This window comes from Sarcophilus harrisii, chromosome 2 (genome assembly GCF_902635505.1).
Source record: "Sarcophilus harrisii chromosome 2, mSarHar1.11, whole genome shotgun sequence".
Taxonomy (NCBI): Eukaryota; Metazoa; Chordata; class Mammalia; order Dasyuromorphia; family Dasyuridae; genus Sarcophilus; species Sarcophilus harrisii.
The window spans coordinates 287,510,344-287,535,537 of NC_045427.1; the positions used below are offsets into that span (position 1 = coordinate 287,510,344).

Consider the following 25,194-nt stretch of genomic DNA (forward strand, 5'->3'; position numbering starts at 1 on the left):
GCTAGAATATTCACTGGCATGCCTGGCCAGATATTGTTCCCACTTTCCAAAGACCTCTCCATATCTCCCTAAGCCAGCTTGGGTTATGAAAATTTCCACTGTGACTTTTTAAGCTTTTCTAATCAGAATTTTCCAGAGCTTTGTGGAAGAAATGTGGTGGAAAACTAGACTGTACTGCTACTCTCTTTCATCTTGATTCCACTTTCATCCCTAAATTACTTTTTAGAATAGTTGAACCACAGTTGCACTAATAGTATTACTGTGACGATGCTTCCAATATTATGTGCAGTGTTTTGTGAATTTGTAGATCCTTCTTGTGCAAGGAACCTGCTAACATTCTCTTTATAGTTGTAATTTTAGTATGTGTGTTACTAAGAAAATACAGGGCAAATACATGCTTACTAGCCCTTATTAGATATCTATGGCCTGGAAGCTATTCCTGTATTTTAATCATTGACTGGAAGTCCTATTTTTCTTTGCTGAAACCTTTGCCTTTGTTTAGCAGTGGTGATAAAAACAGCACTCATGTACCTAAACTCTTCAGTCCCTTACCCAGTTCTTTATAATATTTAGCACTGCTGTTTTGATTCCTGGCAGCATCTTAGAATTCTTGTCTGTGTGAATTCTTAGAAGTCAGTACTAGTCATCTTATTTCTTTGGTAAGCGTTAGCTCTAAATATTGAGTAGTCCTTTATTTCTTTCTCATTGTCATCCATCTGTCCTCCAACCACTCATCATAATATTCTGTCTTTTCATATCTTTTTTTCTTTGTTTTTATATTGAGCCAGTGTTATATTTTGTTTTTCTTTCTTTTTTTTAAAGGACTATTTCATTCTCTCTAATACCCAGAAGAGCAGAGAGGAATTCCTTGAGTTAATTTACCTTTTCTTCTAGGAGAGAAGATACCCATATATAAGCCATTTAGCAATAGCAAAAAAACATAAAATCCTCTATTCTGTGTACATTGCTGTAAAAGTTTCCTTACTCTTAAGCATTGCAGGAAGTGAGATTTTCATTGTTCTTCATTGTTATTAAGAAAGTCCCTTAAGGAACTTTTTCTGTCTTCCTTGAAGCTCTTTTTCAAAACTTTTGAGGAAAAGACAATTCTTTCTTATAAATAAACTTTCTTTTTTATTTGTCAATTGCATTATGTGGTAACTGGCATTACAGATGTTTTGGACAATTTTTCTTCTCTATTTTCAATATAAAATTTATTTGATTAGATGCAGAAATCTTTAGGCAAAGGCATGTTTCACTAATTTGTATTGTGTATCTGCCAATCTTGCTAAAGAGGTCAATTGATAGAATATCTTAATCTATAGCATAATAGTCTAAATTTTATTTTCTTATGCTGTATATTTACTCCCCTAAATCTTTTAGAATTCTTTTTTCTTTAAAGAGTTTGCTAAAATCTTACTTTCTCATTAAAACTTTCCTTATTTCTCTCATTGTAATAATTTTGCCTATTTAAAATTTTTATTACTCATTATTAAATCCACAAAATGTATTGACTTTTAATAATTATCTCTCACTTATTTGTACTTATATTGTTTAGTTTTCAGATAGTCTCTTTGGTTTCCCTAGTTAGATTAATAGCAACTTTTTATCCATTAACACTCAAAACTACTAGTTCCTTTTATATAATAAATTCCAAAGAAATGCTTCTTTTTGATGATTGTGATGAAGATGGGTAGAATAGACTCGAGGAAGAATAGTTTCAGGACTTTTTTTGTATTCAGAGTATCTATATGAAAAAAAACAACAGATTTCCTGAGCCTTATTTATAATGTATTTATAGCTTAATGAATAGGAATACATTCTATGAAATTTAATTTTAAAAATTATTTTGAATATATCTTTAAATCAAAGAGTTAATTAAATATCTACAGTTACTTTTATGATCTTTTTCATTTTAGGTAGGTAGGGATCCTTCAATACACATATGGGATACAGAGACCACTAAACCATTGTCAATATTAAAGGGCTATCATCAATATGGTATTTGTGCTGTGGATTTCTCAGGTAAGATTCTTTTCCACTTTGGTGAAAATTATTTTGAAAATTAGCAGTCTCAAATTTATAAGAACACAAGTCAGTCCCCAATTGATAAATGAGCAAAAATGAGCAGTTTTCAGATGAAATTAAAGCTATCTATAGTCATGAAAAAAATGCAAACTAAAACAACTCTGAGATACCCCCTCACCTATCATATTGGTTAATATGACCAAAAAGGAAAATGAAAAATATTGGAGATAATTTGGGAAATTGGTACACTAGTTGTGAACTGATAAAGCCATTCTGAAGAAAAATTTGAAATTAATACTCAAAGGATGTTTAGATTGTACGTACCCTCTGATTCAGCAATTCCACTACTAAGTCTATATCCCAGAGAGGTCATAAAAAAGGAAAAGAATCCATTCTTACAAGAATATTTTAGCAATTCTTTTTGTGATGGCAAAGAGTTGGAATTTGAAAGAATGCCCATCAACTGGGGAATGGCCAAACAACTTGTGACATTCATATGGAATATATATTCCTAATGGAATGTTATTGTGCTATAAGAAATGATGAGCAGGTGGATTTCAGTAAAACCTGGAAATATATGAACTGATGTTGATTGAAATATGCAGAATCGGGAGAACATTGTACACATTAACATTGTGCAGTGCTCACCTATGATTGACTTAACTCTTCTCAGCAATACAGTGATCCAAGCAATTCCAAAAGACTCATGATGGAAAATGCCATCCATATCCAGAGAAATTACTGTGGCATCTAAATGAAGATTAGAGCATACTGTTTTCACTTTTTGTAATGTGGTTTTTCCCTCTTGTTTTATTTTTTCTTTCACAACATGACTAATGTCAAAATATATTTATATGAGTGAGTGTGTGTGTGTGTGTGTGTGTGTGTATAAAACCTGCATTAGATTGCTTGCTATTATGGGGAAGGGGGGTTTGAGGGAGAGAGGGAGAAAAAATTTGGAACATAAAATCTTACAAAAACTAAATGTTAAATTATCTTTATGTATAATTGGAAAAAACTAAAATACTATTTACAAAAAAATGAACATTTTTTGAGAAGATATTTGAAAGTATTCAGATAAGGCTATAGGTTGAATACAATGAATTAAAATTCTTCAGAAGAATCAAACCTAGGAGAAGATGGGAAGCTTTAAGAAATTTGAAGATACAAAGAGAAATAATTATGATTAAAACAAAGAGCTTGAAATGGATTGTCTAAAGAGACAGATTTAGATATACATAGCGAGGTCATCATCAAACAAATATTTTAAAAATAGATATAAAATAGAAGAAAAGGAAGGCAATAGGATAAACATAACTGTCATAATCCTATAAAATTTTATGTGAGAAAAAACTTAACCTGGTTATGAAAGCTAAGGATGTCAAAAAATTTTTTTTAATTATTAAGGTGAAAAAGAAAACCAGTTAAAGGTTAACTCTGCTCTGTGGAGTATATAGGACATAGATAACTAAGAATAGGAAGAGAGTTCTTTTATTTTCTCTTCCAAGGAGAATTCGTAGGCTTGGAAAGGAAACAAAATTAGATTAAAAAAAAAAAGTTGAACTCCAATATAAGTAAGGAAAAAGTATAAGAGTAACTGGTTACCAACATGAGTTCAAGTGACCAAATGAACCATATGGTAAAGATATAATAAAATTATATCTTTTAGACTTACACTGAAATAATTGAGTCATTGTTAATGATTTTTGAAAGATTGTAGATAATGGGAGAGATACTGTAGCATTAAATATTCCTTCTTAAAAAAGAGAAGAAATTGTAAGTAGACTACACAGCAGTATGTTTTATTTCCATGCCTTTTATAATCCTATATGCTATTATTAAAGAGGTATTTAGTGTATATCTATCTTTAAAAAAAGAAATGGTGATCTAAGAGTACCATAACTTCTTTTAAAGCAAGTATTGCCACTTAATCTCATTTCTTTTATCAACTTTTATCAATTTAAATTGGCAGATCAGGGAATGCTTTTTAATAAAATTTACCGATATTTTAGCTAAACATCTGACAAAACTTGATGTATTATTCTTATTAGAAGGATGGAGAGGTATGGGTAAGTGAAAGAAGTTAGGAAAATTTAGAACTATCCTTGTTTAAGTATGAGTTTGACTAAATAGTTTCTGAGTATCAGGAGAACATTGTACACAGCAACAAGATTATACAGTGATCAATTTTGATGTATGTGGCTCTTTTCAACAATAAGATGATTGAGGCCAGTTCCAATGGTCTTGTGATGAAGTAAGCCATCTGCACCCAGAGAAAGGGCTGTGGGGACTGAGTGTGGATCAGAACATAGCATTTTCACCTTTTAGTCTAAGTTTGCTTGCTTTTTGTTTTCTTTTTCTTTTTTTCCCTTTTTGATATGATTTTTCTTGTTCAGCATAATTGTGGAAATATGTATGGAATTGTATATGATTAACATATCCTGAATTACTTGCTATCTAGGGTAGTGGTATGGGAGGAAGCGAGGAAAAAGAAATTGAACACAAAGTTTTGCAAGAATGAATGTTGAAAACTGTATTTGTATATATTTTGAAAATAAAAAACTATTATTTAAAAAAAGTTTGAATCCCTTCCAACTGAAATTCTATAATTTATCTTAATGAAAATTTTACTTCCAGTACGCAGAATTTGAACTTTCTTTGATTGGGATTATAAGAAGCTGTCTGAATTCTGTTACCTTATATTAGAAGATCAGATGACAGGACTTCCTGTCTCATTTTCTCATGTAAGAAAAAAGCTTTTAGTTATTTAGAAATCATTTCATTATTAGGTTATTTCAGTAAGTGATTGAAGTTTTTTTATTAAATTCATATTTTTATAAAAAGTTTGATTTATACCTTTTTTTGTTGCCAAGGAAAATTTTTTTTCAGAGTGGAAAAAACAGACCAAGAATGACTAAGAGGAAATTGATAACTCTTAAGTTAGAAAATATTAAGAGGAGTATCTAGTCATTAAAGTTATCTGACCTAAAGAACTATACCCTAACTGAAATATGTGATTGCAGAGCCTCTGTCAGTAGTCTGAAACATTATGGAGAAGGGAAAAGCAGTATAGAGAATGAAGTATGGCATAAATCTTGATTTTAAAAAAAAAAGGAGGAGGAAACTTTACAAACTCTTGTCAGTAAACTTGATTTGTATTTCCAGCATAATTCTAGAATATACTATTTAAAAATAGACTGTGTTCATGTAGAAGAGGAAGCAGTGATGATAAAAAGTCATGTTAAACTTGCCCTACCTCTTTTGAACAGTTACTAAACTCAGGTTTTAGGGGTATGCTGTAGATATAGTTTATCTGGATTTAGCATAGCATTTGATAAAAGTATTGCATGCTATTCTTATTAAAAATCTAGATAGATGTGGGCCATATGATAGCCATTTATCAAATTTCTGGTCTAATTTTATTATACCCCAAGAATAAATCAGTCATTAATGATTCGATGTAAATTTGGTATCAGGTTTCTAGTAGAGCCATTTATCATTCTGAGGTTGCTTTATTGATTTTTTTTTTTTAGCATTTTATTATTGCCTTTGTTAAAGGAATAGAGGCATTCTTACATCATTTGCAGATAAAAACAAAGTTGTTTGAGATAGGTAATAAATGCAATAGATGACAGTCATGATGTAAAAAAAAAATTGAAAGGCAGAAATATTTGAATTTAACAAGATGGAATTTAATAGCAACAAATATAAGGTTTTATAAATGTAAGGTTCAAAATATTAACTTAAATAATAGTTGAAGAGAGATATGTTTAGAGAGAAATTTGCCTAGGAAAAAATCTGAAAATTTTAGTGGACTATAAGCTCAAAGTACATTATCCATGTAACATGGAAGCCACAAAAAGCAAAAAATAAAATCAAAACTCCCCTAATGTGACTAATGCATTGTTAGTGTGAACTGATCCAATCATCCTGGAGAGCAATTTGGAACTATGCTGAAAAGGCTATAAAACTGCATACCTATTGATCCAGCAGTATCTGTACTAGATCTGTATTTCAAAGAGATCATAAAAAGAAGGGAAAGGGACTCATGTGTGCTAGAAGGTTTGTAGAAGCTTTTCTTGTGGTGACAAAAAATTTAAAAATGAGTGGATGCCCATCAATTGGGGGATTGAAAGTAATGGAATATTGCTCTAGAACAACAATAAGATGAATAGATTAATCTTAGAAAACCTGGAAAGAGTTACATGAGTGAAGCAGGCAGAACCAGGAAAACATTATACATAGCAACAGCAAGATTGTGTGATGAATCAGCTATGATAGACTTGACTCTTCTTGAGAATACAGTGATCTAAGACAATTTCAATAAACTCTAGGTGGAAAAGATTGAAGCATACTATTTCTACCTTTTTTCTGTTTTTCCCCCCTCCCTTTTGTTCTGATTTTTCCCTTTCAAAGTGATTCTTATGGAAATATGTTTAAAAAAATGTTCATGTGTAATCTAAAAAAATAAATAAAGATAAAGACAAAAATAAAAATAAAACAAAAACAAAAACCCTAGTGGGACTGTCTTGAGAGGTCTAGATAGCTATCGCAATAAAGAGCTGATACCTCATTCTACTGTTTGTTCTCTTCATTAGATTGTACCTGAATTATTTGTGCAGTTCTTCTATCTGCCACCATTTAGGAAAATATTGATAAATTTATGAACAATCAAAGGAACTAGGTAACCACAGAGTTGATGATTATATAAGAATCATTTAGAGGAAATGGATTTATTTAATGAAGAAGTCTCTTGGGAAAGACAGTTGTCTTAAATATTTGAAAGGATATCATACTGAAGAGGTTTTAGACTTTTTTCTATTTCAGTGAAAGGGCAGAGACAGGCAAAAGATAAAAATTGCACAGAGGCAGATTTAAATTTGATATCGGGGAAAGCCTTCCTAACAATTAAAACTATCCCAAATTAGAATGGCCTACCTCTGGAGATTCTCATAGAGAGGTAGATATCTGTTGGGCATTCTCTAATGAAGTATAAACTGGACTAGGTAGCTATTTAAGTTCCTTTCAATTCAGATATTCTGTGATTCTTTGATTAAAAAATATTTTGAATTATTGAAAGCTGCATCTTGTACAGGGAAACTGAGGCCTATGGAAATGGAAGAAAGGAAAAATAGTAAATACCAAGTGTTATAGCAAGAAATTCAGAATCAATACTTTACCCTCTCTCTTGCTCTTTATGTGGTCACAATGTGTCATCTATATTTAAGGGCTGTGCCATAAATTAATTTACATGTAAAAAAATCATGAAGTTAAGTTGAATGAAAATGAAGTAATATTACTAGTGGTATCGTTGGGGACCAGATAGAGTATTCATGAAATTGGAAGAGCAGAATTTCAGGCCATCTGAATGCTTTCTTTCACAGGCATTTTAATGTGTGTATATATATATATGTGTGTGTGTGTGTATGTGTGTGTATTTTATATATACATACATATACACATGCACATGTATAAACATATCTCTGTGTGTATGTGTGTGTGTATATATATATTATAGTAGGTGATGGGTTTGGATCATTTTTAAGTGACTAGGCCATTTGGAATTTGACAGTGTTGACCGTTAAAATTAAGGATTTTGAATTGAAAGCAGTCAAACCATGTACTCTGTCTTTTTCTTGGATAACTGTACAAAATTGCTGAAAATTCTTAAAATAGTTGATATTTGTGAAGGGAAGGAGTAGTATTCTATTCAACAGCTTTCTTTTTTCTAAGAAAATGGATATTGTCTTAAAGTATACTTACTTCATCCTTTCCTGTCATTCTTCTTTGTTCGCTTTCTTCTTCTTCACTTTTCAAGTTCTTTCTTTTTTCCTTCCTTTTACCTCTGAGGTCTCATATTGCAAAAAGTGATAGATTATTAGGATTGCTAAAGGTTATATTAAAGATATAATTAACTTTTCTTTGGTAATGTTTAACTTTTCTACTAATTGTCTTAAGCTCTGGTTCCTGCTTCAATTTATATATACTATATCTTAATAAAAATATATAATGAATATTATAGATTCACTTCTTTATTGGAAATTCTACTAAATATTTACTGAATGTTAAATGATCAACTTGTATTGTTTTTTTTTCTCTGCTTAATTTTTTTAAGCGGATGGCAAACGTCTTGCATCAGTTGGAATAGATGATAGTCATACTATTGTGTTATGGGACTGGAAGAAAGGCGAGAAACTCTCAGTTACAAGGTAGGAAAAAGATTCTAAAATCATCAACATGAATGAAAGAATGAATTTTTTTTAGTTTGAAAATGTATTTAATTAGAACTTTTTAAAGATTAAAATAGAATTTTGCTGCCACAAATACATCATGTTAGTATACATTTTTAAAAAATTTTGTATGTTTGTTTCATTTCATCTCTCAGCTTTCAACTTTCTCCATTTCAAGGGTCAAGTGTACTAATGCCTGTACTAATGCAAATTGCCACCCCTCTGTTCATTTTAACAAATATATTATAAACATTTATATCTAAGTCACTGAGCTAGGCAACTATCCCTGACCTAAGGAATATGTATTTTCTTGGAAAAGGAGGCATACAGCTTTTATACAGACAAGTAATCTGAAGACAAAGAAATATAACAGAATGCAGGGAAGAATTTTTAGAAGTGGTGGATCTGCTTGCAAATAAGGATTTGGAGCAATTTATTAGAGAAGGGAACAAATCATGGGATCAGGAGAGTGGCTTGTGAAGATACATGTGTTGAGATGGAGAAAATGCTAGGCGTTGGGAATAGTTGCTACTTGGGTTTAACTGAAACATAAAATGTATGAAGGGAATAATGTAAAATAAAATTAGAAAGGTAGGTTCATAAGATTGTACAGTTAGAGCTGGAAAGGACTTGGAGACTCTCTAGTCCAGCACTTCCATCTTACAGTTGGGGCGACTCTTAAGGAAAGAGGTACTTCCTGAGGTCATATGAATAATAGATGGACTTAAATCTTGAACCCAGGCCCTCTGACTCCAAATTCACTGTATTTTCCAAACAGTATATAACTTCTCAAAGTGAAGTCAGATCATGGAGATCTTTACCTATTTGGCTGAGTAATTTTTATTTTATGTAGAGGCAATAAAGAGCCACCAAAGCCTTTTTTTTTTTTTTTTTTTTTTTTTTTTTTAGTAAACTCCAAGAACTTTAGAGTAGTAAAGAACCTCAGAGACTATCCAGTTAAATCCATACTTAATTAAAAAAGAAACCCTTTTCTGTTATACACCCAAGTGGTTCAGAGTTTTGCTGTATTCCTCTAAAGCATCAATTCTACCAGGTTTCAAATCCAAAGCTGTGCTGTATTTTTGTTCCACAGCCCTGGCTTCTCAGGGATTCCCTGCTGGACTGTCAATAATATCTGGCCTAGAATCCTGTTTCAAAGATCTCTGTGACTTGAACTCAAAAGTCTGAGACTCCATTTACTGCATCTGGAACATAAAAGGACAAACCAAACATAGTAAAATTTTAATCCTTATTTCTCTAGGCCACAGGGCCTATATAGTTTCTTGCAAGATACTCATATTGTTGTTGAATGAGGCTTTGATCTTTGGACAAACTTGGAGAAAGAAAGAGATTGTACCTTATTTGAGTAGCCATCCATGAGTTAGGGGAATGCAAATTATCTTTTCCCAGAATCCGGTCTACTCATCTTGAATGATTTGGGCATTTGCCAGAGCCTTGTTATACAAGAATGAGAAAGGCATGTGGATCAAAAGTTCACATTTAACACTAAGATTTATAAAATACTTCCTTCACAACAAGAAAGTCAAACAGGCATTTTCATCTAAAATTTTAAAGATTATAAAATTGAGGCTTTGAAAGTGAATTGATTTCTCCAGAGTCATGTAACCTCCCCTGACCAGTCCCCTTGGTGCTTGTTACTTCTCACCTACTTTCACATAATTATTTGCATGTTGTTTTACCCCAAAAGAATACGAGGTACATGAGGACATACTGTTTTTATCTTTCTTTGCATTCTCAGCATTTAGCTCAGTGTCTGGAATATAGTGAACATTTTAATAGTAATTGTCTGAAGAAGGGCTTCTGACTTCAATCTAGCACTGTTTCCAATATGTCACACAATAGTTATTATTGGGTACCTTGGCACTTGTCGTTAACTGGTTCCAGAAAGTACAATGAGTGACAAAAATGAGAAGTGCTGAACAAATTTTTTCCCAATCCATAGCCTAACCATCCAGTTCTCCAAAGAGGTAGCAGAGAAACAAGCCAGCTCAGCGAAGCTCTACCTGACCAGAGCTCACTTTCAGAGAGGAACCCCAATCTTTTATATTCTTTCCCACTCCACTCTGTCCACATTTTGGGGGGGTAGGGTAGCATGCCTGGACATGGAGGCGGAAGTTTGTTCCTCTGACCTCCACTAGCCAGGACTCTGGCCCCTGAGTGGGGTTTGGGGCTGCCAGGAGTTCTGGGTCCTCCACTGCAGCTTCCACCTCCACCTGGACTATCAGTGCTGCTCTTGCCTTCTGTTTCTCTTGCTGCTTCTCCTGCTGAGCATGTTGGCAGCTTCAAACTCCTTCTAGTACTATTGTTTTGGGAGTTGAGAGACTATGGTGCATCCAGGTTGTTCTGCAAAAACCGCCTTATGCCATCTTGCACAACTTCAGTGTTGTATGTTCCAACCTGACAGTCCTGCACACCTTTGCTTTATTGAGGGGGCGCTGGCCTTGGGCCAACCTCATACCCCTATTGCTCAACCAAGACAACCACCAAGTTGACGAATGCCCAGCAAGCATCAAATGCTGAAGTGTTGTTTTTCCTAGTTGACGATGCATCAGATACCAAATTCAACAAATTTTGAAGCAGATGAGTACTACTGTATTGTCTTTTTGGTCACCTTTTTGTTGTCATTAAAACTAACATCTGTGATCTTTCCCATTAATATGTAATTTTTCTATTTGGAACGATTTTGAAAAATAAATGACCAAGCACATATGTTTGCGAAACCTGTCACTCTTCTTTGAAAGATTGTGGGAAAAGTACCACAGGAGAAGAGATCAAGATCTTTAGAAAATTTATAGATCTTATTTAGGAGATTTAGCACAATCCTTGGACTTCATGCAATCAAGACTATGTCATTCACAAATAGGAGCTTCTGAAGGAACTCATTTATAGGGCTTCCCCCATGACTTTGACAAATGCTAAGAACTAGATGCCTTTGGCAAGCATGTCTTCCTATTTGATTGGTTGATATTAATGATCACCTGCTGTCTCACCCTGGAATTTCCCTCAATTGGAATTTCAATCTCTTCAACCATGCCAGGCTCTTTCTCACAGTAATAAGTTCTGCCTAGAACTTTTATTCCTCCCAGAGAGGACCCCTGGAAATTATAAGTGTACTTGTCTTCAAGGTTTTCAAGGTTTCTAGAAGGTAAGACAAGTCCAGAAAGGCTACTACATAATTTTTTTTTTTAAAGAATTTTGATTCTGATTGTTTTCCTTCCTTTGGGGATTATAAACGAATTGAGCATGCATACACACATTTATACATAGATATATTAAAAGTAAGGATTATTTTCCCCTTGTTAGAATCTTTGTTGATGAGAATTTTTCTCACTCTCCTTCATCATCTTAAGTTAGTATTCTTATGGTGCCTTCCAAGGGAAAGACCCATAAGGTTTCTGAGCTTTACTTTTGAGAGAACACACCAATACCATTATCCCTGCATTGACTAAGCATTTTAGGAATGGCAACTATCCTCTATGACTATATAGTTTAATTGGTTCTTGATTTAATCCCTGAAACCTGCCAATAAGGTCTCCCCCTTGTTCCCCAATGATAACTTCATAAATTAATGTCTATCTGGGTCTGAATAGCCCTTTATTCCTAGAAATAATAGGTAAGATGCTACTCATCATCCATATTGGCTAACTTGAAGTAAATGAAAAGAATTCCCATTCCATATTTTCATTTCTTTTTGTCACTGTATTCAGAGGTCCTGAAATGTAAATTTGAAAATCTAATTAGAAGATAAGACCTTGCTTACCACCAGTTACCATCCTGCAACTTACCTTGATAAGGGATGAACATTTGTATTATACCTTGGAGACTGAATTTTTACAATAAGGAGAAAGTTGGGAAGCCTTCTTGGAAGGAGCTGTAATACTACAGAGTTCTCACTTTATGTAAAATTGCATTATGAATTATGTTCCTATGGGGAGGAAACGGGGAAACAACATAGGAGGGGGAAAGTCTGGACTGCAACTGTACTTCCTGGTGCAACCCTGAATCAGAAGTCCTCTCTTCTAGGAATTGAAACTGCTTGACTGGTTGGAAGCCCCAAAAAGGGGAGAGTTAACACTGCAGAAGTGAGAACTAGTTTTATTGCCATAATCTTCCCAATGCCTGAGTCTACCCATATTTAAAGAATATACTTTAATCTCTTCAGGACATATATAAGTTTTATTTTAGGCTTTTTCCCCCTGCTTCTCAAATGGAAATTGTGTTATCATAAAATCATTTGGAGAGACAATTGCCAGCAAAAGTAGAAATCGATATGACAAGAAGAAGTGGCCTTTGATGTAACTTGGTTTCTCTTATAACTTTACTAAAAGCCATATTTTCTAGCACAGTTTTCACTACCCTTACTTTTCTCCTATTTATATAACAGTCATTAAGAATTAAAGTAAATGTTGATTCAATATGGAGGATCTTATTGATTTTTTTTTTCATATATTTTATTTACTTCATCTTTCTATCACAAATTAACCCATAAAATGATCGTGTTTCAAACACTTATAATGAGCAATGCAAAGATGACTAAGAAATGAAGTTGCTTTTGGAAGCATGATAAAACTAGCTTCACCAGTTCTTTTATTTCCTAATCCAAAAATAACCTGTGAGCTACTTTGCTTTAATCTCACATTATCTTATGTTTTTATTTGTAACAATTATGTTTAGAGTGATATGATTAAATTCTAATTGTATTATATTCACTAAATGGTCATTGGACAAGGATCACGCATTTAAGAGTACACCAGCTAGCTACGCTTGATGTTTATAGATGGTTTAGAAGTCAATGCATAATCCTAAATGGCTGGAAGAAAAAGTGATGTATAAACAATAAAAAATTATATTAAAATGCAAATTAAAACAGTTTTGGAATCCTATTCAAGCAATACTTAAGGATAAGGAAAGAATTTATTTCTATAAACTCATCACTCAGAGAAAAAATAACTTGTTTACACCTAGAAAATGAAATTATTAGGAAATTAATAATTCTTCAAAATCGCATAAGTAGAAATGTTAAAAATCAAAGAAGGGAAAAACGAAATTGAAATAAAAGACTAAGAAAATAAGAGCTAGTTTTTGTTAAGACCCAAAACTAATAGCTGATTTTTACTAAAGGGAAAGAAATGAGAAGTAGGATTCATATTGAAAATCATCACAACCCATTATACACAAATATATGCCAATCAAATAATTTTTTCAAATGGATTTTTGCCAAAATACCCTATATTCAGATTAACAAAAGAGGAAATCGAAAATCTTAATTTATTCTCCAAAAGAACTTGAGCAAGCTATAAATGATCTCTCCAAGGGTGGGAAAACACAATGAATGGATAAGTTTACAAGAAAATTTTTGTCAAATAAAAATTAAACACTGTGCAACATAAACTATATATTGGTGTATTTTAAGAAATATTTTTACCAAACTCTATCTGTGAGACAAAGATACCTACCTAAACAAAAGAGAGGCAAGATAGAGTGGAAATAAAATCCATAGACCAATATTAGAGATGCTTAAATACTTCAATATATGTCTGATTTCAAAAATATGAATATTCCTTCCAGTGAATTAAAGTGTAATCCATTCTTATTCCCCTAAATTCATCAAATGTGGATATACCTAACGTGTGGGATCCTTCTTTACTTTTCCTTGATGTTTTAAAGATGCCTTTGAAGCTCATAAACTGTCTATGAGATTTACCTTTGCTATTTAAGAGAAATAAAATGATTAGAAAAAGTGTATCATTCTGATTCTTCTTAAACCAAAATCTGCAGAGGAGCTGACAGAGCAATTAGTTCAAATCTCAGGGACAAGTGCTAAAGAAGTGAGGAGTCAGGGAGTGATCAGAGAAAAATGGTGATATTCAAAGATGACTCTTCCCTTTTGCTATTGTAGGTACCACATCTTCCCAGTTATGTAAGGCCAAAACCTTTTGAGTAATCTCTGATAGTTGCCAAGACTTCTTTTTCTTTACCTTCATGATATCTCTCGAAGCTGTTTTGTCCATTTCATCCATTGACACTATTGTAGTCTTATCCTATTTTATCATTCACCTGAATGGAGCCATAACTGGATTTTTTATTTTTGCTTTTTATTTTCAAAATATCTACAAAAAGTTTTCAGCATTCACCTTTGCAAAACCTTGTGTTCCATATTTTTTTCTTTTCCTCTTCCCCCATGTCTTCCCTTAGACAAGTAATCCAATGTATGTTAAACATGTACAGTTCTATACATATTTCCACAATTATGTTGCACAAGAAAAATCAGATTAAAAAGGAGAAAAAATGCCAAAGAAAACAAAAAAGCAAAGAACAAAAAAGGTGACAATATTGTGTTGTGATCCACAGTCAATCCCCATAGCCCTCTTTCTGGATGCAGATGGCTCTGCATATCATATAGTCTATTGGAATTGGCCTGCATCACTTTATTGCTTAAAAAGAGTGAAGTCCATAATAATTAATAGTTGCATAATTTTGTTGTTGTGTACAATGCATAACTGGCTTTTAACTGGTCTCTCTTTTTCAATCTATTTTTTATTTATTTTTCAAAATAATCTTCCTTGTTCATAACTCTGATGTTCCCTGGAACAAAAAAATGTAATTTGTAAATTATTTTCTTACAGAAATAACAGGACAAAGAAAAGTCAGCAGATCCTAGGCTTGTATGTGTAGTGATTAAGGGTTAGAGGCAGGGGAAGTAAAGAAGGTTCTACCTTAAGGCAGTCCTAAAAATACTCAAAATATATGAATAAATACTCAAAAGAAGAAATACAATTTTTAATCATCATTTTTTTAAAAAGTTCAATTAATAAACAATATGAATTAAAACATTTTTTCAGGATTATCATAAATATTCAATTGGCAAAAATAATTAAAAGCAACAAAACTTAATGCTGATGGGAGTGATAGAGAAATAGATTTATGTACTGATTCACTGCTGGTAAAATTGCAAACTTGTATGGGATCTTTTGGAGAAAGTTTGGTGGAGGTCAATTAAAGGCTTAAAGATAATTATAACCTTTGACTCACTAAATATTGGAAGTATGCCTCAAAAATATTATCAAAAATTAAAAGTTACAAATTAAAAGATTTTCAGAGCAGCATTGCATATTACTTTAAAAGAACTGAAGGCAACTGACAACAGGGTTATTGTTTAAATTGTGTTATATTAATGTAATAGAATACTGTAATGCTAATAAGATGGACAAGTATGAAAGATATAATGAAGTCTTTTATTAAGACCTTTCTTAAATAATACAAAGTAGGAAAAAAAGCAGAACCAGTAGAAAAGTGAAAAGAATTAATAGATAGAATTCTGATGAGTAATTAGGAATAAAAATGTGTTATGTGTTTAAATTAATTTAAATGTAAAGAGTTCCAAAGCAAGTTGTATCTAATGTCAAATATTAAGTTTTTAATTAAACATGGAAAAAAAACCCCTTAAAACAGCATCCTATTCTTATGTGGTAAACATTGACTCCTTGAACTGGATTTGGCTCTCACTGTCTGAGTCCAAACTGCCTTTCAAGACTTTTTTGGGGGCAACTAGATGGCACAATGAGTAGAGCACTGCCCCTGAAGTTAGGAGGACCTGAGTTCAAATTTGGCCTCAGACATTTAACACTTCCTAGTCATGTGATCCTAAGCAAGTCACTTAACCCCAATTGCCTTGCCAAAAAAAAAAAACCAAAAAGGATGGATTTATTTAAACATAATTTCCTCCCTATATCCTCCCATTGTTACCTGGTGAAATTCTTCTTTCCACACCAATCCTATGTACCACCTCTTGCCTGACCCCTTCAGTTGAATGTGATTGTTTTTTTCTTAGGTTTTCCTAGAACGTAGTCATAATCTATGTCACACTTAGATGGTTACTTCATTTGTAAAATGAAGATGATGATAACCACATCGGGTTGTTATGAAGATCAAATGAGATAGCATATGTAAAGTACTATATAAATACTAGCTATTGCCATTATTCTTTCTATTACATGTTGTATTCCATTATCATTTATTGAACATATTTTCTATATATCTTTATTGAATCTTGGGTATTGCTTATTGAATTCTTAGGGGAGAGGTTTGTCCAAAAAGTAAAAACTAAATAGTTTTTGTTTTTTTCCCAGAGGAAATAAAGATAAGATTTTTGTTGTGAAGATGAACCCTTATATGCCTGATAAATTGATTACGGCTGGTATTAAACACATGAAATTTTGGCGGAGAGCAGGTAAGACAGGCATTTTTTTCTTACTGTGTTATTTAGGAAAGCTATTAATTTTCTTGATAGTCTCTGTTTTTCTTCTATGGTATTTTAAAAGCTGGTTTTAAAATATTTTATTGGTATTTTGAACTTTTTACCATTGTAAAACATTACATTTTTGTAAAATGTTGTATAATTTAATAGATCATCATTAATATATAGTATGATAGAATGTTATTGGAATTAGTATTTACATATAGCCCCAAATCCTGAGATTGAATGATTTATGGATATATTAAGTAAATTCATTGATACTTCTATGATTATATAATAATTCTAAATTCCAGTCCTGACTGGTACTTTTGTTTTTAGTTGTTTGTAACTGTTGTATGCAAAAATGTTTTCATATCTTAAATGATCTTATCTCTTTAACAAAAGCCAAGTTCTAGTTTAGCTATTTTGGAAGAGACAGTAAAGGACTGGATTTTAACACCTGACTGTATTTGAGGTGATTATTACACAGAACTGAAACTAAGGCTGCCTCCAGAAGCTCCCCAAGAAACCTGCTCACGGAGAACGATTATATTTTAGAAAAGAAGAACATCACACTACTCTGCTATTTTTGTCATGGAAAAAACCCCAAATGGGGTCATGAAGAGTCAGACACAAATGAAATGACAGAACAACAAAAAAGACAGTAATAATAAAGAGACTTTACATTTTCCTCTCTTGGGTTTAGACAGATCTAAAATAAGAATTTTTTTTAAAGGGAAATTTAAAAATTTAAACAAATTGCTAGAAAAACTAGAGCTAAATTGTTTTCTGAATGGTGGGACTATTAGAAAACATTTTTCAGAACCACATGGAACTTTTACAAAAATTGATCATGTTTTAGGGCACAAAGATATAGCACATAAATGTGTAAAGGCAAAAGTAGTAAATCTATCCTTTACAAACAATAGTAAAATAAATATAGCTCTAGTCCAAGAAGCAAAAACAAAAAACACAGATGTAAGTGGAAACTTAATAAGTTCTAAATAATGGATCAAAGAACATATCATAGAAACAGTAATTACTTGAAAGACAGTAAAATTTGAATGCAGCTTAAGCAGTCCAATTACTGGGGAAATTATTACTCTAAAAATCAGATTAATATAGATTAAAAAGTATATTCCAAAAGCCAAAGGAAAAAGAAAGGATTAATGAACTGAATATACATTTGAAAAAAATTAGAAACTCAACAGATAAATCTAAAATAAGCACAAAAGTAGAAGATATTGGAAAATTAGAGAAACAGATAACTTAAAAGCCAAAAAATTAAAAACTGAATTAAAGCTGGATTTTTTGGGGGAGGATAACAAAATTGATAAAAGTAAGAGGGAAGAAAATCAAATCATTGAAATAACAGATAATTAAGGTAGAATCACAACCCAAACTGGAAGAAATAAAAAGAATTATCAGAACCTATTATGTAGTTATAGATTAACAAATTTGAGAACACAAAAAAGAAAGAAATGCTTCTTGGCTAAACAGGGTATAAAAAGATTATCAATGATAAAATGACTAAATATCATTAAAAATTTTTTGCAGAAAAAAAATCATTGCTTTTAGAGCTATGAAACAACTGGAAAATCTTTGTAGTAAATGTGTGTAATAAAAATCTGATAATGAAGAAATAGATGTGTGTGTATACACACACAAATATATGTTTATAGTTTATATAATTATTTAAGGACATTCCCCAATAGATAAAGGATAAAGGTATGAAGAAGCAGATAAGATAAAAGGATATGAAGTCAGTCTTCAAAAGAAGAAATCAATTGATCACTAGCTATTTTGTATCTACTATTTGCCAGGCACTATACTAGGCTTTGGCATGCAATTACAAAAATTATAACAATCTCTTATCACAAGAAACTTAAATTCTAATGGAGAAGATAACAAGTATATATAAAAAATAAAGCATCAATATAAAATTAATATGTAAAAATGCGTACAAAGTAATTAAATATAAGAGAGTTTATGAATTAATTCTGAGAGAATTGGACAAGGACTCATGCAAAAAGTGGTACTTGAGGTGTACTACATCCTAATGAAGAGAGATTTTATGAGACAGAAGTGAGGAGATAGTGTCCCAAGACCCGTGCAAAAGCACTGAGATGGGATATGAGAGGAGCAGAGAGATGGCCAATTGGGATATGTTGTAGAATGCATGAAAAAAAGACATTGGACTCATGTCCAGTGAGTCTGGGAAGAAAAATTAGAGTCAGCTTATTATGTTGGCCTTGCGTAGTTCTCAGAGGAGTTCATGTTTTATGCTAGAGATAATAGCCACTAAAGTCAGTTGATTGGGGAAATCATATCTGTTCTTGAGAGACTTTGGTGACAATATAAATGGACTAGAAGGGTGAGAGACTTTAGGTGGAGAGACTACATAATTGTCACAAAAATCTAGAAGAAAATTTAGGAGGACTCGAATCCAGGTGCTAATGTAAATGGAAAGAAAGGATCCAGATATAAGAGATATGGAGATAAAACAAAATTTGGCAACTCTTTGTATTCCAGGCACTAGAATAATGGCAAGATTACAAAAATTGAAAAGAACTAGAGAAGTTTAGAAGAGATGATGCTTAAGGGGGAAAGGTAATAACATTAGTTTTATACATATAAAGTTTAAAATTTCTCTTGGACATGCATTTGGAGATGTCTTATAGACAATGATTGTTGGAATCTTTACAAACTGTTAAGCCATTAGAGTTGATAGAGACAATAATTATCTAATTTAGCATGGTTCAATATGATTGATTTGATCTTAGAAGGAGATATTTTGGGCCAGAACTTGAAACAAGGTACTAAGTACAACTGATAGAAAAGATGCTTGTGTTCACACCTTTAGAGAGCTCATAGAAGCAAGAAATATTCAAGTATTCATTGGAGTTCACATGTTTGGGAGATTTCAGGATTTAGAAAGAAATATCTGTATTCACACCCTTAATCCCTGCCTCCAGAAGGGTTAACCTTTGGGAGATCATAAATACAGAGGAAGCTCTTAGAGCTTCAAGAGAGTTACTTGCGAACATTCCCAGGGGTCGGAGAGGAGCACTCTGGGAGGAAGCCCACAAGCCTTCTCTCCGAGGCAAGAGAGATTCATTGCACCTTCCACCTTGGTGCTGGCTGGAGGCTAAAGAAAGCAGAGGCAGAAGCCAAGGGCAAAGCTGCAAGAGCTCTTAGAACCAAGCAGAGAAATAGGCCTCTGAGCTAACTGGGCTATTTTGGAAGGAGAAAATAAACGTTTGCATTTTTATCAGCTGGCTGCGATTGGGTGATTATTACTTGTAACTGAAACTAAGGCTGCCTCCAGAAAACCTCCCGGAGAAACCTGCTTTCTCCCAGAGAGAACCATATCATTATTATTTTAAAGAAAAAGATCACCACAAATGATGACATGGAATTGAAGATCATGGGAGAAATTTGGGCTGGATATATACATATGGGATAACTGTTTGAAAGTATCCAACTATACAAAATTATCTGCTAATAGTAAGATACAAATTATAACAACCATAAGGATCTGCTGTTCTTTCACCTGTTAGATTGATAAAGATGACAAAAGCAGAAAATAACAGTTCATGGAGGGATTATGGAAAGACAGGTTCAGTAATGCACTGTAGTGGACATGTGAATTGGTCCAACATTTTGGATAGCTGTTTGGAACTCTACCTATATCACTAAACTGTGCTTACACTTTGATCTAACCATTCCATTACTAGTTATAAACTCCAAAGAGATCAAAAAACAAAAAAGGACCCATCTGTACAAAGTTATAACAGCACTTTTTGTTATAACAAAGAACAAGAAACCAAATGGGTACCCATCAGTTGGAGAAAACTGAACAAATTATGCAACATGTATGAAATCGAATGAAAGAAATTAATTTCTAAACAATAACATATCACAGTGGGCTCCAAATTGGTAAATGACCAGATATCAAAGATCATATAGATAGTTTAGAGGAATTTCTTTCAAAATATAGATTGAGGAATAATTCTTGACCAAACAAGAGAGAGAAATTATAAGTTCTTTGTAGCAGACAACTAGAAACAAAATAGATAATCAATTAGGGAATTTTTAAACAAATTATGGTATTTGAATGAAATAGGATGGAAGAAATTCATTTCAGACCAATAATACAAACTACATATACCATGCAAATAAGTTCCAAATGGACACCTGACAGAGATATAAAGGGCACCAATATAAATAAAATAGAGAAGAGAAGGAGATTTTTCAGAACTCTTGATGAAAGTGTTAAACTCCTATAGAGACGATTCTTATTGTGTCAGAAGAAATAACAACTGGGTCTCATTCAGAGAAACCTGAGATGACTTATGAGTTAATAAAGAATGAAGAGGACTGAATCAAGAGACAGTTTATTCAGTGGCCAAAATACGTTAAAGAAAAACTGTTACAAAAAAAGTTAAGAACTCTGATCAGTGAAATAATATCACATTTCCAGAAGACTAAATATGACACATTTCCCACCTCTTGGCAAAGAAAATATATACATGAGGTACAGAATGAGTTGAAAATTTTAAGTGACGACCATTGTATAAATTTATTTTTGCTTGACTATACTTGTTATCAAGATAGGGCTCTTATTTGAAGTTGGGGGAATAGGTATATAGTGATGTTCCCCCCTCCCTAAAAAAAAAAAAAAAAAAAAAAAAAAAAAAAAAAAAAAAAAAGGCCATTCATGAAACTTTTTAAAATACATAAAAGAGAGCACAATGCATTTCACAAGACAGGTGGAGCAATGGTAGTAGTATTGTTTTCAGAGTATGAGTTGTACATAATAGAAAATAGTAGGTTCATATACGATTATCTTTGTACAGTACAGGCAACTGATCACAAATTGAAAATGTTGAGCCTGATCAAGAAGACTTGAGTTCAAATCCAGAATCAGATCTTTACTAAGCTATATGTGTCCCCTGGGAAAGTCAATTATCTTCTTTCTTATCATTGTTTACTTATCTGTAAAAAGAGGTTTGAAATGTCTTTTAGCTCTGAATCCTATGACCTTTTTGAGCTGTTCTCTTATCTTGGTTTCTGTAATACTTTACTGGCTTGGTGGCTGTTTTACCTGTGATCCATTTGTGATTCTTCTTCTTTATTCATAGCCCAAACAGAAGAATTTATTCTGCATTTTAAGGACTCAAATTAAGGATCAGAGATTTAGGAATGGAAGGGTTTTTAAAGCTTTTCAAATTAACCTTCTCATTTTACAGATAAGGTAAAGGATGAACAGACTCATTATTTGCATTATTTGCCTAAAGTGTCTGAAGCAGAATTTTAATTCAAGTCCTGTAGACTATTCTGTCTCCAGTTCACACTACCACCTAGCTGAGGTCATGGTCAACAGGGTTAGATGCTGAAAGGGGAGGTCAGAGTATCAAGACTGAGAAGAAACATTGGATTCTCTTGTAATGTTGTTGGTGACCTATAAGCATGCTTTTCTGTTCATATATATTTTCATTTCGGGAAGTTTCATCCACTCATAGTTTGTACTATCGAAATTTTCAGAATAGGAATAGTCACATAAAAACTGTATACTATTTCCATTTATTCATGTTTCTTTTTTCCTGAAGTAGTTTTCCCCTCTTTCTTTATATCTTTCTATGTCTTCTGAAATAGCAGAGAATTTCAAATGAATTAACACAAATATTTAAATGCAAAGTAATCAAAGGTATTAAAAGTTTGAAAAAGATGGAATTATCTCTGGTCAATCCCAAGGACACATAAACCAGAATAGTTCAGTTCAGTATATATCCTAACGTCATTATATATTTTATTTTTTAATTTTAGGATAACCAAATAATTATTTTTTCAAAAGATAAATTCTATGAGTGATTCTTTTTGATAGTTAAAGAACAAGTTGGATTATAGGATCATAGTTTTAGACAACCTTTGGGGTTATCTACTCCAACTCCTCTATTTTTTTATTTTTTTATTTTTAGAATTGAGAAACTGAGAACCAAAGAAATTAAATGACTTGTCTGAAGTTATACAGATAACAGATCTGTTACATATACAGATAGTTAGATATAGAGCTGGGTATGATTCCTAATCTATTTGCCTTTTCAATCATTTAATTGTTATTTGATCCTGGAAAGTACCTTAAATCTTTGAGACTCTCTTTGCCCTCATCTATAAAATGGAAAGAATATTATCAATCTCCTTACAGAATTGTTGTGAGGGGCACTTGAAAGAATATACAAATCAGCTTTCTCTTGGAGGCTTTTTAGGATTAATCTCAGATTTTAGAGGAAATAAATTTCCTGGAAATGGTTTAAGAATTAAAATCCTGACTTTAGGTCTTGACATACAGATAGTTAAGGTAGGTCTTTTTGTGTTCTCTGTTTATCTTCTTGAACCATTTATTCTTACCCATTGCAGAAATCTAACTTAGATATCTTAGAAGCTACAGAAGATGTTTCCCTTATATCTGGTGGGGCCACTATGTTGTGCTAAGGAGCAGAATAGTTATTCTTTCTTATTTGTCCCCATTCATTTGTTGACTTATCTATTCTTCCTATCCTTGATCCCTCCTTTCAGGCATGATTTTCCAGTTATTCCCTTGATTCTTCTACTTTGAAGGGATTATTTTCAAGGTGTATATGTAACAGGGGTAGAAAATGGGAAAGAAAATGGTGAAGATTGTACCTTCACTGATCTAGTTACTCAAACATACTTCCTTTCTACTCCAATATTTATTGCCTAGAGATCTTCGAACATAAGGGCTTTCTTTTTATTTGAAGTTGTAAAAAATGAATCAATTACTGTTTCTTTCAACCTGTAACTCTCAAAGAAATAACTTTGGTTAAACAGTGCAGTTGTAAATCTTTCTCTTTTCCTGCATCCTTATGTCCTCTCTTAGTTCTAGTAGGACAAGGACATATAGTTTAGCAATACAAATTTATCATATTTGCATTTTAAAAATTCAAAATAGAAACAGAAAAACAAAAAGACTTAAGCAACATATGAGTTTTGGGAAACAGTTAAAATATTCCCTTTGGAGAAAGGAAAGAGATTCTTCTCTGTTACTGAGTTTTCTCTTAATGTGTCATTATTAGCATTTTCTCTCAAAATCTTTGCTCTTCCATGCCTACATATTATTTACAACCCCAGGTTTGAAAAGAACTTATAAAATTACCTATGGTTTGTTGGTGGATTTTATTCATATTATCAGTATAATAATCCTGGAAAATAATCATTGGCTCTCATTCCAGTTTTTATATAAAAACTAAAAATATCTGTGTGAATACCTGAATTAGAAATTAGATTCATCCTAAGAGGTGATTTAGCAGAAGTATTGGTTATTGGTGAAAACTGGATTTGGAGTTTGTAGATCTAATAGTTGTGTGACAGTGGACAGAACATTTCATTGCTCTGAGCAAAATTTTCTTCCTCTGTAAAATAGTTATAATACTTGGTAATACTATTTAATAGAGATAAAGCACTTTGTAAAGTATTAGTTGATTAAAAAAAAATGTTAATTATTATCATAAATTGACTTGTTAATACTGCTTATCATTTTCAGGGGAGAGTTTTTGGTAGAAAGAAGAAAATTATAGTGATTTCTAATTTTATAAATTTTAAAAGGACACTTTAATAATCATATAATTTTTAATTTTAAAACAGGGGGAGGATTGATTGGGAGAAAAGGCTACATCGGTCCCCTGGGGAAAAGTGATACAATGATGTGTGCAGTGTATGGTTGGACTGAAGAGATGGCATTCTCTGGAACTTCAACAGGAGATGTGTGTATCTGGAAAGACATTTTTCTCATAAAAACTGTCAAAGCACATGATGGACCAGTATTCAGTATGCATGCTCTGGAAAAGGTAAGTAAATTGTCATTCAGAAGTATATGCAATTGTATCTTCCTAATAATGTATAGAGAATAATTCTTTAATTAATGTAACAATTCCTTTGCACGGGCATTGCCATGTAGTACTAGTTCCTGTCTAGGAATTAGAGAGTTGGCAGAAAATTCACAGATTGTTTCTTGAGGATTTGGTTTGCCTTACTTCTCTTATTTCTCTATACTTTTTTTCCACAAAAATAAAAAGAAAATAAACATTTTCTCATGTTACAGGATAATGAGTGAACCTCAGATGCTCATTCTCATTAATAAAGCTTCATTTAAAGGAGATGTCATTATAACCTTTGTCAGCCAGGGAAAAAGTGTAGAATGTGTTTATTTACTTATACATCTATATCTGTATACACACATACATATGTAAAGAAACACGTATATAACATATATATAAATACATATATATATATTTAAAATGCTATTGTAGATACCTACATTATATGCTAAACTGTTGCCAATAAACCTCTATTTATATGATCGTTTTCTTTGTCTTGGTGTTCCTTCATGTTATTATCTGACATTACTTATCTTATTGTTGAACTTCTCGAAAGAGAACTTTTCAGTTACCTAAATTATAGAATTGGAGAGGACCTCAGAAATATACATCAATGAGCAGGAATCCATTTTATAATGGCCCTAATAGGTAGTTACTTGATATTTTCTTAGGGGCTTCTGTCGAGAGAAGCTTTCTTACTTCTTGAGATGGATTACTCCCATCTTTGAATGCATAGTTTGGGATGGGAGCTAATTTTTCCTTCTTTTGAGCCAAAATCTGTGTC

At 32.4% G+C, this 25,194-nt stretch overlaps 1 protein-coding gene and 1 non-coding gene across 9 annotated transcripts in view; one reads left to right on the forward strand and one right to left on the reverse strand.

Moving 5' to 3' along the window:
• The window catches only part of EML5 (EMAP like 5), a 200,746-nt gene that overhangs the window by 76,905 nt on the left and 98,647 nt on the right, over positions 1-25,194 (forward strand). For all 8 annotated transcript variants that reach the window (XM_031952379.1, XM_031952380.1, XM_031952381.1 and 5 more), the window contains 4 exons: positions 1,917-2,022; positions 8,141-8,234; positions 16,406-16,506; positions 24,178-24,380. In XM_031952379.1, coding sequence (XP_031808239.1) covers positions 1,917-2,022; positions 8,141-8,234; positions 16,406-16,506; positions 24,178-24,380 — 504 coding nt within the window. The remainder of the gene's footprint in view (positions 1-1,916; positions 2,023-8,140; positions 8,235-16,405; positions 16,507-24,177; positions 24,381-25,194) is intronic.
• LOC111720339 lies at positions 278-383 on the reverse strand. The gene has a single exon (XR_002770058.1). It is a non-coding gene; the product is annotated as a U6 spliceosomal RNA (small nuclear RNA).